Here is a 16083-nt window from a genome sequence, read left to right as displayed (position 1 = left end):
GTCACACTTCCACTCATTCCCCTCCTTAATTCTCACCTGGTTGCATTGTGTAGGTCTAATTTAGTGAAAACAGCAGCAGAAGATAATTAAGTAAATGCCGAATCAATAAGTGGCAAAGAATAGCTATTCTTAGACTTAGACTTAGACTTACACTTCCTTTTTCTTGTCATTCAAATTTGAACTTTACAGTACAGATAAGATGAAATGTTGTTGCATTAGCTCATGGTAGTGCAGGATAAAAAGCAATAAGGTGCAGATATAAATAAATAGATTACTGTACAGATAAATATATTGCATTTTTGCATATGCATCCACGTTTATGGATGTATGTTATATTGTCTTTTTATTCCAGCGAGTTAATCCATTTTTGGGGGGAATTGAGGGGATTATTTTAATGCGTTCAAAAGTCTTACGGCCTGAGGGAAGAAGCTGTTACAGAACCTGGATGTTCGGCTACGGAGGCTGCAGAATCTCTTTCTAGAGTCCAGCAGTGAAAACAGTCCTTTGTGGGGGTGGGAGGAGTTTCTGCAGATTTTCTGAGCCCTGGTCAGGCAGCGCCTTTTTGTGATCTCCTGGATAGGAGGAAGAGGAGTCCTGATGATCTTTTCCGCCGTCCTCACCACTCTCTGCAGAGACTTCCAGTCTGAGGCACTGCAGGCTCCAGTCCAGACAGAGATGCTGTTGGTCAGTAGGCTCTCTATAGTGCCTCTGTGGAATGTGGTGAGAACGGGGGGGGGAGGGAGCTGTGCTCTTTTCATCCGGCGCAAAAAGTGCATGCGCTGCTAATCTCTTTTTACAAGAGCTCCGGTGTGTAGGGACCAGGTCATATTGTCAGTTATCTGCACCCCCAGGAACTTGGTGCTGCTTACCATCTCCTCCGCTGTGCTGTTGATGAAGAGTGGAGTGTGGCTGGACTGGTGCTTCCTGAAGTCGACGATGATCTCCTTGGTCTTGTCGTCGTTCAGGACCAGGTTGTTGGTTCTGCACCAGTCAACCAGATGTTTCTGTAGTCCATGTCGTTGTTGTCACGGATGTAGTCCATGTCGTTGTTGTCACGGATGAGGCCCACTACTGTTGTGTCGTCCGCATACTTCACAATGTGGTTAGTAGTGGACCTGGCGCAGCAGTCATGGGTCATCAGCGTGAACAGCAACAGACTCAGTACGCAGCCCTGGGGGGAGCCGGTGCTCAGGGAGATGGCACTGGAGGTGTTGTCGCCCACTCTCACAGACTGGGGTCTTTCTGTGAGGAAGTCAAGCAGCCAGTTGCATAGGAGGGTACTGAATTCAAGGGGGGCCAGTTTGCTCACCAAGTGCTGCGGGATGATGGTGTTGAACGCCGAGCTGAAGTCGAGAAACAACATCCGCAGATGTGTGTCCTTTCCTTCCAGATGTTCTAAGCTCAGGTGCAGTGCAGAGGAGATGGCGTCCTCTGTGGAGCGGTTAGGTCGATAAGCAAACTGGTATGGGTCGAATGTGGGGGGAAGTCTGGAGACAATGTATTCCTTTACAGTGTTGGGACTAACGCGTTACAAAGTAACGCCGTTAGTTTCGGCGGTAACTAGTAATCTAACGCGTTATTTTTTCATATTCAGTAACTCAGTTACCGTTACTACATGATGCGTTACTGCGTTATTTTACGTTATTTTTTATGTAGTATCGGCTGGAAACAGATGCGCTGCGGTGTCTTTCTTCTAAATCTTCCCCTGTCACACGCCGTAGAGAAGAAAAGAGACGTGTGTCTGGGTGTGGGGAGGGGAGGCACACACGTGATCCGCGGTTTGATATATAAAACAAAACAAAAAGGTTGTTCGCATGCACGTTCAGTCCACACACAGCGTGGTCATGGCGAGCGGAGTAACGGAAGAGCTTGAACGACCCGCTCCATTCAATCGGTGTGTTTATAGGAGCAGACTCCGTTGTGCAAAACGAGGGTTTTAAACACATGCTGAACGTGCTTGAGCCACGTTACGACATCCCGTCGCGCACCCACTTCAGCGCTAAGATTGTGCCAGATCTTTATGAGCATGAGAAGAAAAAAGTTGTGGATGAACTATCCCGAGCATCACCAGTTGCGCTCACGACAGACTGGTGCACGTCCAGGGAAACTATGTGACGATAAGCGCTCACTTAATCACAGCAGACTGGCAGATGAGCAGACACGCCCCCTCTACGAGAGTCACCTTGCACAGGTACTGACACAATTCCACGGGGTACCAATACTTCCGTTTAACTGACTACGTCACGCGCATACGTCATCATACCGAGACGTTTCAGCCGGATATTTCCCGGGAAATTTTAAATTGCACTTTATAAGTTAACCCGGCCGTATTGGCATGTGTTGCAATGTTAAGATTTCATCATTGATATATAAACTATCAGACTGCGTGGTCGGTGGTAGTGGGTTTCAGTAGGCCTTTAAGAAACACTGATTTAGACCACGATAGTCAATACAGGGCCGTAAAAAATAATTTTTTGTCTCAACGGGGGGAAAAAACGGCCCCCAATGGAAAGAAAGATGGGCGAATGAGACCCACCGCAAGAGTGTCACATTGTGTTGGTGACGAACCCCAAGATGCAGAGATGACGATAGGCATTGAGCGGGAAAACATTATTTAATGTCCAAAAATATAAAGAAAAAACACAAACCAGGAACAGGAAACAGGATGCCAGGGAAACAGGAACTGGAAGACGAGGAACAAAAAGACAGCAAGCTACAAACAGCTACAGAATATAGCTTACCGCTACCGCATCCAGCTACACTGACATCGACAAGTAGAAATGACAATAATCCAGCACTGACTGGAGGGGAAGGCAGGTTTAAATAGCAGCTGGCTGATTGACACCAGGTGTGCCCAGGTGCCAATCAGCCGCAGCTGAGGGGAAGCAGCACTCAGGGAGACAATCAGGAAATAACCAAAATAAGAGTGCTGACAGGAAATGACAGAGGAAAAACCAAAACATAACTAAACTGTCAGGGACAACCTGACAAAGAGACGAGAAAATATAGTCCCTTAAAGGCCTACTGAAACCCACTACTACCAACCACGCAGTCTGATAGTTTATATATCAATGATGAAATCTTAACATTGCAACACATGCCAATACGGCCGGGTTAACTTATAAAGTGCAATTTTAAAATTCCCGCCACACTTCCGGTTGAAAAACTCCTTTGGATATGATTTATGCGCGTGACGTCACAAAAGCAATGGAAGTGGTTGGACCCCATCGGACCCGATAGAAAAGCCTCTTGTTTTCTTCGACAAAATTCCACAGTATTCTGGACATCTGTGTTGGTGAATCTTTTGCTATTCGTTTAATGAACAATGGAGACTGCAAAGAAGAACGTTGTAGGTGGGATCGATCGGTGTCTTAGCGGCTAAGTACAATACTGTAATATCTGTGATATTTGCATTAGTGTACTGTGTCTTTAAGGGTTTGGGGAATGCGCATGCGCGAGTGAGTTGGCGGAGAACTTGAGTGTGTGTGAGCGTGAGTTGTTAATAAAGCGATTGAGCAGCGCTTCCTCGTCTGTGTGACTCCTTCTCCACTGCGGGGCATTACAATACTTACAGCAACACAACAAGGACTACTTACTACGCCTAGCCGATGCTTGCCGCCAAACCCACGGATGAAGTCCTTCGTCGTGCCGTTGATCGCTGGAATGCAGGTGAGCACGGCTGTTGATGGGTTTCTATCTTCATTTGAGAACGATGCTATCGTGCTACCTCAGTAGCTAAGTGTGTCACCGATGTATTGTCTTGGAGATAAGTCACTTTAAATGTCCATTTCGCGTGCTCGACTCTCATTTTCAAGAGGTATTGTCTTGGAGATAAGTCACTTTTAATGTCCATTTTGCGTGCTCGACTCTCATTTTCAAGAGGTTATAGTATCCGAGGTGGTTTAAAATACAAATCCGTGATCCACAATAGAAAAAGGAGAGAGTACATAGTTCTGTGAGGTCCGGTTGCTAAGTTGCTAAGTTAGCTTCAATGGCGTCGTTAGCACAGCATTATTAACCTTCGCCAGCCTGGAAAGCATTAACCGTGTATTTACATGTCCACGGTTTAATAGTATTGTTGATTTTCTATCTATCCTTCCAGTCAGGGGTTTATTTTTTTGTTTCTATATGCAGTTAAAGCACGATGCTATCACGTTAGCTCGTAGCTAAAGCATTTCGCCGATGTATTGTCGTGGAGATAAAAGGCACTGAATGTCCATTTCGCGTTCTCGACTCTCATTTTCAAGAGGATATAGTATCTGAGGTGGTTTAAAATACAAATCCGTGATCCACAATAGAAAAAGGAGAGTGTGGAATCCAATGAGCCAGCTTGTACCTAAGTTACGGTCAGAGCGAAAAAAGATACGTCCATCACTGCCTCTCAAGTCCTTCACTGTAACGTTCCTCATCTACGAATCTTTCATCCTCGCTCAAATTAATGAGGTAATCGTCACTTTCTCGGTCCGAATCTCTCTCGCTCCATTGTAAACAATGGGCAATTGTGAGGAATACTAGCTCCTGTGACGTCACGCTACTTCCGGTACAGGCAAGGCTTTTTTTTTATCAGCGAGCAAAAGTTGCGAACTTTATCGTCAATTTTCTCTACTAAATCCTTTCAGCAAAAATATGGCAATATCGCGAAATTATCAAGTATGACACATAGAATGGATCTGCTATTCCCGTTTAAATAAAAAAAAATCATTTCAGTAGGCCTTTAATGACTGTTCAGGACCTAAAAAGTCTAACGTTGGTCTGGTAACGATGCCCCCAGGAGGAGTTTGATGGAACAGTCGTAAAGACAATGTGGGGGAAGGGACTAACCCCAGTCTTTACTAAATACCTGTTTAAGATCATGATATTTGGTAGGTATCCCTGACAAATTATTGGTCTCATTGACATGGCTAGGCATGGGCGTTGAGGGAACAGAGGAATGCAAGAAATTAGCATGACAAAAAATGCTCCAATTCAAAACCGTAGACCAGACCTGGGCATTGTACGGCCCGCGGGCCGCATCCGGCCCTTTGCGCATCCCTGTCCGGCCCGCGTGAGGCCAATCAAAAATTTCAAAATAAATTTCAAAAAGTATCTATGTCGAGTGTGCAATACAACGGTGCTGCTTTTGTTTTGAAAAGCGTTATTTGTATTACTTCCGTGTGGACGTATGCGCATGTGCGATTGTGAGTGAATTGAACGGCGCAATAACAAATTACAAAATAAAGTTTAAAAAACATCTATGTCGTGCGCGCAATACAACTGTGCTGCTTTTATTTTGAAATGTGTTATTCATGCCATATGTCCGGGGGGAACCTGTGAGTGCAGGTGCACAGCGACAAGTGATGAGACGCTAAAAAAAGAAAAGTTGATGACGAATGGCGTGTTTTGGACTGGCAAGTATTTCTTTACATAAATTAATGGTAAAGCCGTGTGCTTAATTTGTGGTACACAGCTTGCTGTGTTTAAAGAATATCATTTTAATCGCCACTACACGAAGAAACACGAGGGAAAATACCGGAATGTGTCTGATGAAGCGCGCGCAAGGGAGGCTGATGCGTTGATGGTAAAACTGGAAACCCAACAAGGACTTTGTGCCATATTTCACACCCCCAGAGATGCAGCCGTCAGGACAAGTTTCGTCATTTCTCACAAAAGCGCCAGAAAAAGTAAGGCGTTTTCTGACGGAGAGTTTATTAAGGAGTGCTTATTGGACTCTGTTGCGCTGTATGCCCGGAGACTTAGACTGTTTTTCGCTAACTTTGGATGAGATCTGTGATGTACGTGACACCTCCAGCTGCTCTTCTTCTTACGTGGGATAACTGCAGACTTTCAAATCACGGAGTAGGTGGCAGCCATGCAGTCAATTAAAGAGACAACCACAGGTAATGACTTGTTCACATAGGTAAATGCGTGTTTGGACATGTTAGGACTGAAATGGGACAAGCTGGCAGGTGTGACAATCCAATCCAATCCAATCCACTTTATTTATATAGCACATTTAAACAACAAAATGTTTCCAAAGTGCTGCACAACAATATTAAAAACAATATTCAAATATTATCCTTAGCTCCACCAATGACTGAATAAAAAGAAAAAACAATTACATATAAAACCAATATAAAAAACAATATAAAATAAATATGATTAAAAACTATTTTTAACAACAGATGGTTGTCCAAATCTGATGGGGAAAAATGTTGGACAATGCAGGATAAAGTGACCATCAAAAGCAATCTGCTTTTGTATAAAGTTAAGTGAGGTTAAATTAAATTATTATTATTATTATTAATTATTATTATTATTATCATCATTATTATTTATCTTACGGTATATCAAAAATAATATTGAGCAAAATTTAATTGAAATATTGTCATGTGGCCCTCCAGCAGTGCTCGGGTTGCTTATGCGGCCCCCGGTGAAAATTAATTGCCCACCCCTGCCGTAGACCTACCCCAATCAATACTGGGATCATGCAGATTAAGCGAGGCAAGACAAGGCAAGGCAACTTTATTTGTATAGCGCTTTTCATACACAAGGCAGACTCAAAGTGCTTCACAGACAACAAAGTGAAATGAAAGAAAATAAAAGCAAAATTAAAATGCAGACAATAAAAATAAAAACAGTGCAGACGTTAAAAGTTAAAATATTAAAAGATTTAGCTGAAAGCTAAGGTGAACATAAAAGTCTTCAGTCTAGTTTTAAAAGTAGTCAGAGTTGGGGAAAGTCTGACATCTTCAGGAAGTTTATTCCAGCTATTTGTTGCATAGTGACTGAATGATGTTCTCCCTTGATTTGAGTTTACTCTTGGAACCGCTAACAGATTGGTCTCAGAAGATCTTAGTGATCTAGAGGGCTTATATAGTGGGAGCATATCTGTAATATACTTCGGCCCTAGACCATGTAGTGATTTATATGTGAGCAGGAGGATTTTGAAATCAATTCTCTGATGTACAGGGAGCCAATGTAAGAATTTAAGAATTGGTGTAATGTGCTCACATTTTTTGGTCTTTGTTAGAACTCTAGCAGCAGCGTTCTGAACAAGCTGTAGCTGCCTGACAGTTTTTTTGGGAAGACCTACAAGGAGACCATTACAATAGTCTAGCCTACTGGTAATAAAGGCATGTACAAGTTTTTCAAAGTCTTGAGCTGACATGAGCCCTCTAAGTCTTTTTACATTTTTGAGGTGATAGTAGGCCGATTTTGTTACTGATTTGATGTGACTGTCGAAATGTAAATCAGAATCTAAAATAACCCCAAGATTTCTGGCTTTATTTGAGGTTTTCAGGGACAGTGATTGAAGGTGTTGGACGACTTTAAACCTTTCTTTTTTAGCATCAAAAACAATTATCTCAGTTTTATCTTCATTTAGTTGTAGGAAATTTTGGCACATCCAGTGTTTGACTTGCTCAATGCACTGGCACAGAAGATCTATGGGGCGATAGTCATTTGGTGATAGCGCTACATAGATTTGGGTGTCATCGGCATAGCAATGATGGTCAATGTTATTATTTTGCATGATTTGTCCTAGTGGGAGCATATAGATGTTAAATTAAGGCGGCCCCAAGATTGAACCTTGGGGGACTCCACACGTTACGTTGGTTGGTTCTGATACAAAGTTACCAATGGAAACAAAATAGTTCCTATCTTGTAGATATGACTTGAACCAGCTTAAAACTGTGCCTGAGATCCCCACCCAGTTTTCCAACCTGTCCAAAAGTATTGAGTGGTCGACAGTGTCAAATGCAGCACTGAGGTCCAAAAGCATTAATACTGAAGTTTTGCCAGAGTCTGTGTTTAGACGGATGTCATTTATAACTTTAAGAAGGTCCGTCTCTGTGCTATGAAGAGGTCGAAATCCTGACTGGAAGTTGTTGTGGCAGCCAGTAGAAGCCAAGAAGTGATTTAGTTGTTGGAGGACAACTTTCTCAATTATTTTACTTATGAATGGTGAATTTGAAATTGGTCTGTAGTTGTTGATAACAGAGGCATCTAGGCTCTGCTTTTTTAGAAGAGGTTTAATGACTGCAGTTTTGAAAGCCTTTGGGAAATTGCCCGATTGAATAGAATTATTAACTATTTGCAAGATGTCTGTTGATAGGCAGTCAAAAACATTCTTAAAGAAGTTGGTAGGTAAAACATCAAGGCAGCAGGTGGATGACTTTAGAGCTGTCACCGTTTCCACTAGAGTTTTAGAGTCTATGGCATTAAAGCTTGCCATCATTGCTGTGTTACTTTTGCCTAAATGGGTTGGTGATCCAACTTTTTTACTTGAGATATTGATGGTGCGTCTGATGCCTTCAATTTTATCAGTATAAAAGAATGCAAACTCATTGCATTTCTGCGTGGAATGGAGTTCGGCTGGTATTTGTGTTGGGGGTTTAGTCAGTCTGTCAACGGTTGCGAATAGGGTTTTGGCCTTTTTTGTGTTGCTGTTTATGATATTGGAGAAGAATGTTTCTCTAGCACTTTTTAAGACTAAATTGTAGGCCTGGAGGCTCTCTTTATAGATGTCATGGTGAATATGAAGTTTTGTATTCCGCCAGATTCGTTCAGCCTTCCTGCACTCTCTTCTCTGGGCTGTTACAGCAGCAGATTTTCTCCAGGGTGCCTTTTGCTTGCCAGAAATCGTTTTAACTGTAACAGGTGCAATGATATCTATGATATTCACAATTTTGGAATTAAAGTTGCTTACAAGATCATCAGCATGACATGGGTTTAGAGGTGGTAGTGAGAAGATGGCGTTTTTAAAGAGTACATTAGCATGTTCATCTATGTACCGCTTTTTGACATTCTTTGATTCTGTTTGTGTGTCCGGAATTACAGAAATATTTAAAAAAAACACAGAAATGATCAGACAATGAAGGATCAATCACAAGAACATCAGAAACATTGAGACCTTTTGTGATAATCAGGTCCAGAGTGTGTCCCTTACAATGAGTAGCCTCTTTCACATGTTAAGCCATGGTAGACCTGACACAATAGGTGTTGACTGACATGAAAAAATAAAGAAACGTATCACCTAGTGGTGATTACCCGATAGCTGTAAAACTAAAGTCTCAGTTTGGGGCGTCACCCTCGCCAGTAAACGGCCTTAGGGGAGCAAAGTATAATTGTAGCAATCTTATGCAAGTCCACAAAGTTTGAGTCCATGAAGCAATCGTCTGCACTCGAGTCAATAAATGCAACAATCTTGACACTGCTTCCCCCCCTGACAAAGTTCCGGAAAGTTCAGGTCTCTCTCCGGGACTACTAGCCTCTGGGTACTCACACAATCCATTAGTAGCAGGCTGTTGGTTGAACCCCGCTGGAGGAGAAGAAGCTTTAGGAGCGAGGCATGCGAGCGCCATCTGTCTGGGAGGGTGAATGGTGCACTTTCAGATATGTTGGTCCGGGCTTCCACAGTAACGGCAAAGGCGCAATCTTCGTCGACAAGCTTGCTGCGCAGCGGTGACTTATGCTCAAAGCTGCATTGGCCCTTCAGTAGTGTAATTAAGCTGACGAGTGGTGTTTATGGCAGGAATGAGTACCACTGTTGATATTGCTCCCTTAGGCAAAGAGGGACATTATCGACTATCCTCCTTGATGTCCTCTCTATTGCACGTGCAAATTCTCTCATTTAGATGAATGCTTACCCAAATAAGTGTGTCAAGGGTGGCAGTTTGGTGATGGGTAGGAAGTTCATTCTTGATGAGACAATTTAATTATTTGCGAAAAATTTTGCATAAAGCAGCGTCACCAAATCCGCTCTCTCCGCAAGGATACGGAAGTCAATGGAGCATGCGGACACAGTCAGATTGCTTTGCTTAAAGTCCAGCAGGTGGCGGCTGTCCGCTTCTCTGCCATTAAGGGTGTGATCAAACACTTTCATTATTTCTGTAGTGAACAGGGGCAGTCACATGGGCTTCCGAGGAGTGAGAGGAATAGCCGCTGGTAAAGGTAGGAAGGTTCCTGTCCCGGTGTGACCTCCTTTTGGGTGAGTCACAGTCCTCATCTGACTGACACGCTGACTGAGGATGCCAACATTAGCCAACAGCGTCTGGAAGGCGGCTGCAAAATCACAAAGAGGCTGGAGAAACAGAAATTACACACAAAAAGTGTAGAGAGTGATGTGTATTTCTGGTCTTGTCATCCTCGTCCGGACAGAGGGGTGACATGGCAGTGCGGCTGGATTAAAAGACACATCGGAGATGCTTTACTGAACCAAAAGTTGCTTTATTACAAGCGAGCATCATTATACAGGACTGCAGATCCTAGAGGAGGTCAGGTCAAGAAAATGAGGCAATCCTAACTTGGAGAAGCCAAACCATCGGTTTTATATTCCTCCTTCCTGTCTTTGTGTGTGTGCTAAGTCAGGAGAGCACATCCTGACCATAAAAGAACATGTTTGTGTGTAAGTGTCTGGAAAACAACTGCTTTAAGTCATAACTTAAATGTTGGCGTTGAGCTAGACAGGTAGTCTCCTCTCAAGGATATGGTTATCACTTTTGCATTCCGAAGTCCCAATTAGGGCCTCTTTCCTACGAGAAGTGATCAAAACCAACTGCGAATGTCAAACTAAGAGGCCTTATCTTATTATGTACTCAAACTGAAATACCACTATTTACTTAAAGTTGGTGGTTTGCTTTCTCCAAGATGAATATAAACATTCGCCATATGCAAAACATAATAGGAGTTCATTAATTCACTTCAAGAGGAAACAGGTAACACTACACAACAACGCTGAGTAAGAGCAACAGGAAACAAGAAGCCTGATTAGAGCCAAAGCAGAGGCGGTGACCCTTCAGGAACCTACTAACGCTGAGTGAATAGACTGCAGAGCTTAAAGGCCTACTGAAATGATTTTTTTTAATTTAAACGGGAATAGCAGATCCATTCTATGTGTCATACTTGATCATTTCGCGATATTGCCATATTTTTGCTGAAAGGCTTTAGTAGAGAAAATCGACGATAAAGTTCGCAACTTTTGCTCGATGATAAAAAAAAGCCTTGCCTGTACCGGAAGTAGCGTGACGTCACAGGAGCTAGGATTCCTCACAATTCCCCGTTGTTTACAATGGAGCGAGAGAGATTCGGACCGAGAAAGTGATGATTACCCCATTAATTTGAGCGAGGATGAAAGATTCGTAGATGAGGAACGTTACAGTGAATGACTTGAGAGGCAGCGATGGACGTATCTTTTTTCGCTCTGACCGTAACTTAGGTACAAGCTGGCTCATTGGATTCCACACTCTCCTTTTTCTATTGTAGATCACAGATTTGTATTTTAAACCACCTCGAATACTATATCCTCTTGAAAATGAGAGTCGAGAACGCGAAATGGACATTCAGTGCCTTTTATCTCCACGACAATACATCGGCGAAATGCTTTAGCTACGAGCTAACGTGATAGCATCTTGCTTTAACTGCATATAGAAACAAAAGAAATAAACCCCTGACTGGAAGGATAGATAGAAAATCAACAATACTATTAAACCGTGGACACGTAAATACACGGTTAATGCTTTCCAGGTTGGCGAAGGTTAACAATGCTGTGCTAACGACGCCATTGAAGCTAACTTAGCAACCGGACTGCACAGAGCTATGCTAAAAACATTAGCTCTCCACCTACGCCAGCCAGCCCTCATTTGCTCATCAACACCCGTGCTCACCTGCGTTCCAGCGATCGGCAGAAGGATGAAGGACTTCACCCGATGCGTTTGGCGGCCCGGAGACGTAGGAAGTCAAGGTGAGGTCGGCGGCTAGCGCGGCTAGCGCTCCAACAAAGTCCTCCTGGTTGTGTTGCTGTAGTCCGCTGCTAATACACTGATCCCACCTACAACTGTCTTCTTTGTAGCCTTCATTGTTCATTAAAAAAATTGCAAAAGATGTCCAGAATACTGTGGAATTATGAAATGAAAACAGAGCTTTTTGTATAGGATTCTACGGGGTACCATAACTTCCGTTACTCGGACTTCGTCACGCGCATACGTCATCATACCGCGATGTTTCAGCCGGATATTTCCCGGGAAGTTTTAAATGTCACTTTATAAGTTAACCCGGCCGTATTGGCATGTGTTGCAATGTTAAGATTTCATCATTGATATATAAACTATCAGACTGCGTGGTCGGTAGTAGTGGCTTTCAGTAGGCCTTTAAGTCGCCAGGAGGAAATGTGTATCAGGTGTTTGCTCAGGTGGCTCAGCTCCTTGACCCAGAAACTAGGCACTGCAACAAGAAGTAGACAGGTGAGAGCAGAGCTACCAGATCATGACAGCCATGCAATTAAAATCAGTGGTATATGTTTTACTAGCTCATTGATGGCTCCAATTACTTCACATCAAATATATTCCACTTTGAAATATATATTTGGGGAAAATATTGCATAATTTGTGTTTTTGCCATAAAAAAAGGGCATAAAACACACAAACAAATCTAACTATAAATCAACAGATCCGAAGATGAGCTAGAAATGTAAGTGTTGAAAAAAATTTACAAGAAGGGCAAGAAAAAAATTAATTAAAAAAACTATTAAAAAATGAATACTTATAATCGACAGATAGATATGAAGTTGATCAAGACATTTAAGCGTTGAAAGTAAAAAAATAAAAAATTTATAACTAGATGAGGCAATTCCTGAAGGAATTGCGTGTGAATGCTCCAATACTGAAGTTGAACTGAAATCCTGGAATTTTTTAGAATTGGTAAAGTAGAGCATGCAATTCCAAAAACAGGCTGAATATTTTGAAGTTGGAATAGTTTGAATGAGATGAAAAATGTAGGAGTTGTGGAACTTTGAAGAATGTCCCATTTATTTTAATGGGAATTTCCCCAAAATTAGGGAATTTCGGGAAAAGCGGGAATTTTTTTGAAAATGGGAAAAACTTAAATGGTCTGAATGAGCTGAAATGGTTGGTGTTGGTATTGTTCAAATCGGTCAAGAAATGTTGAAGTAGTAACTTGTTGAATTGAGTGTACGGAATTCCTAGAATTTCGGGAAAACTGGGAATTTTTCCAGTTCAAAAAACAACTTTATTTTTTGTCCTGATTAAGAGGAATGTTTTGACGGTGTAACGGTTGAAATGCGTTGAAAAATGTGAAAGGAGTAGTTGCCAGAAAAAAGAGTGGAAATAGGGCTTTGGAAAACCAGGAATTCTCGAAAATCCTGGAATTTCTTTGAACTTGGAAAAAAGGTAGTTTGAATTTCCAAGATGTTGGAAAGTGTTGAAGGTGGAATGGTTGGAATCGGTTGAAAAATGTGGAAATGGTGGAATTTTGAAAAAATGTCCCGAAAAACCTGGAACTCTGGGAATTTTTTGAATTTTTCAAGGGAAAGCCCACGATTCCCGAATAGGCTGAACAGTTTGAAGTTGGAACGGTTTGAATCGGGTGAAAAATGTGGAAGGTACAGCACGCCAAAATCTGGAGAAGAAGAAGTTGAATAAATAGATGAATTTCGGTGTAGAAAACCATATGTGTGAATGCTTTGGAGCATTCACACAATAATGTATGACTTATTTTTAACACTTTTATGAGTGGGACCCTTTTGGATCCCTGATACTTTTTTTAAACTGTCATTGGTTAGAAAATAATAATGATAATTTCCATGACTGAGAACGTTCCATTTCCTCGGGATCAAACTTGAGGGGAGCCCTAAAGGTTAAAAAAATATAAGTATTGTAATAGTGTACCCTGCCTTTCGCCCGAGTGCAGCCGGGATAGGCTACGCAGATTAAGCAGGTGGTCTTTGTCGTCAGTCAGATGGCACATGCGTTCTTGGGTCTGGAATAGGAAACAGGAGATTTGATAACAACTTTCCGTGCTTTCAGGATGTCAGTAAAGCTGCGATTCGACTCGCCCGCCTATGGAAGTTCAGTCCAGCGGAGTCGCTCCTTCACTGGGTTCAACTCTCTGACGGGACGACGGCGGTGAGTGTTAGCATTGTTAGCGCCACACTAAGGAGGAAAACTTCTGACACGGAACGATAATGCACTCCGACAACATCAAACACTCCTTGTAGGTTTTTCATTGAACTATCCTCTTTTAAGGCCTTCCTCCGTGCGGAACTCTCTGCGCTCCAAAGTCGTGTCTGGGGGAAAAACTCCACGAGCTTCTTTGTCTCCCAGAAGAGGATTTGGATCCATCTGGTCCCTGCAGCCAGAAGAGGTGGACCAAGTCTTCCAGGCGCTCTGCAAAGGCCTCAGGTGTGTTTACTGAGGGGTGACCCTGACATCTTGTGCCCACATAGAATTTAGGTCTGAGACCTGCGGTCTATGGAGGCCTTAAGTACGAGGTTTCAGGTCTCCTAATCAGGGATCTTGTTGGTCCACAGTAACTAATAGTTGTGGTGTGTGTGTGTGTGTGTGTGTGTGTGTGTGTGTGTGTGTGTGTGTGTGTGTGTGTGTGTGTGTGTGTGTGTGTGTGTGTGTGTGTGTGTGTGTGTGTGTGTGTGTGTGTGTGTGTGTGTGTGTGTGTGTGTGTGTGTGTGTGTGTGTGCAGAGAGCATGTGCAGTGCCACCAGGCTGAGATAGACTTCCTGTCTTCACGCCAGAGAGAGAGTAAAAGAAACTCCAGATTGGTGAGTTTATACCTTGAACAGACAATCCTTGTGATACGTTTTGTGTTACAGCCACAGGTGGGAGGTAATGCGCTACATTTACTCAAATAACTTTTTGAATAAATACTTGTCAAAGTAGTTTTAAAGCAACATACGTTTTACTTTTATTTGAGTACTTTTGTGAAGACAAAACACTACTTAGAAAAGGTTTGATCTAGAGAAATTAGTCAAACAGAGAACAATGGTAGAAAAACACTAACCTATTTATTATTAACCATCTAGAATGAACTTATGCTGTCTGTAACTTGATCACTTGGTAATTGTTTTTGGCAACACCTAGTTGTCACACTAATCCAGTAGGTGAAGTTTATGATGCAGTAAGTTGAATGATGCGGACACGTTTGTTACTGTATACTTTCTAATACCCTATTGCCTTGGAGACTTGGTATGTGTTAGTAATATGCAACTATCACGTTGACAAATGTGCTGTTTTAGACTGCAATATTGTTTACTTAATTATGTATATCTAGCTTGTGTGCTAATGTGTGAATAGTTGTATAGTTGTTATGTAGCTGCTAGCTCCTAGTAGCCTATAGCCTTCTATGTTTACCTTTTGTAAATGACTTGACTAAAATAGAAGAAAAGACCAACCTTGTGTGCTATAGGAGGACATTTAGATGTTAACTGGCTGTCCAGCATTGCACAAGTAAACACACTGGCGGACTGCTTGTAATAGAGCGTATATTACACATTTTAGATGAAAGCCGATATCATCCGTATGGATGATGCTCGAAACTGGTTCTCCCGATTGTTCGATAAGAAAAGAACCGATTCCATGGGTTCGAATCCCTTTTTGAGAACCGGTTCCCGTTATCGAAGCCACTATACCAGGGGTCGGCAACCCGCGGCTCCGGAGCCGCATGCAGCTCTTTGACCACTCTGATGCGGCTCAGCTACATACTTGCCGACCCCCCCGATTTTCCCAGGAGACTTATGGATCTTAGTGTCTCTCATAGATAACTCCCAGGGAAAATATAATCCTATTTACACTCTAATTGCTGAATAAGGGATATTAACACTCTAATTGCTGAATAAGGGAGTGCCCTAATTGCACTGTAGTAATTGTCCTCTATAGCATTTACAAACAGCATGCCAGCCCGGCCACATGTTGTATGTTGCTTTTACTTGCACACATAGGAGACAGCAAAGCATACTTACTCATCAGCCACACAGCTTACACTGACGGTAGCCGTATCAAACAACTTTAACATTGTTACGTTACAAATATGCGCCACACTGTGAACCCACACCAAAAAAGAATGAAAAACACATTTCTGGAGAACATCCCACCGTAACACAACATAAACACAACACAACCAATACCCAGAATCCCATGCAGCCCTAACTCTTCCGGTCTACATTATACACCCCCGCTACCACCAAATCCCCCCACACATCAACCCCCCCGTGCGTTGGTTGAGCGGAAGAGTTAGGGCTGCATGGGATTCTGGGTATTGGTACCGTCAGTGTAAGATGTGTGGCTGCTGAGGTAGTAC

The 16083-nt window shown here is 42.5% G+C and overlaps 1 protein-coding gene across 1 annotated transcript in view; it reads left to right on the top strand.

Moving 5' to 3' along the window:
* ripor3 (RIPOR family member 3) overlaps nucleotides 1-16083 on the top strand; it is a 49208-nt gene that overhangs the window by 11443 nt on the left and 21682 nt on the right. Inside the window, 3 exon segments of the mRNA XM_062050709.1 lie at nucleotides 13800-13898; nucleotides 14019-14174; nucleotides 14470-14548. Of these exon segments, the coding sequence (XP_061906693.1) occupies nucleotides 13801-13898; nucleotides 14019-14174; nucleotides 14470-14548 (333 nt within the window). The 5' untranslated portion in view covers nucleotide 13800.

Source organism: Entelurus aequoreus, linkage group LG01, assembly GCF_033978785.1.
Source record: "Entelurus aequoreus isolate RoL-2023_Sb linkage group LG01, RoL_Eaeq_v1.1, whole genome shotgun sequence".
NCBI classification, from domain to species: Eukaryota; Metazoa; Chordata; class Actinopteri; order Syngnathiformes; family Syngnathidae; genus Entelurus; species Entelurus aequoreus.
Note: the sequence above shows the minus strand (reverse complement) of the source record. Positions and strands in the feature narration are given on the sequence as shown.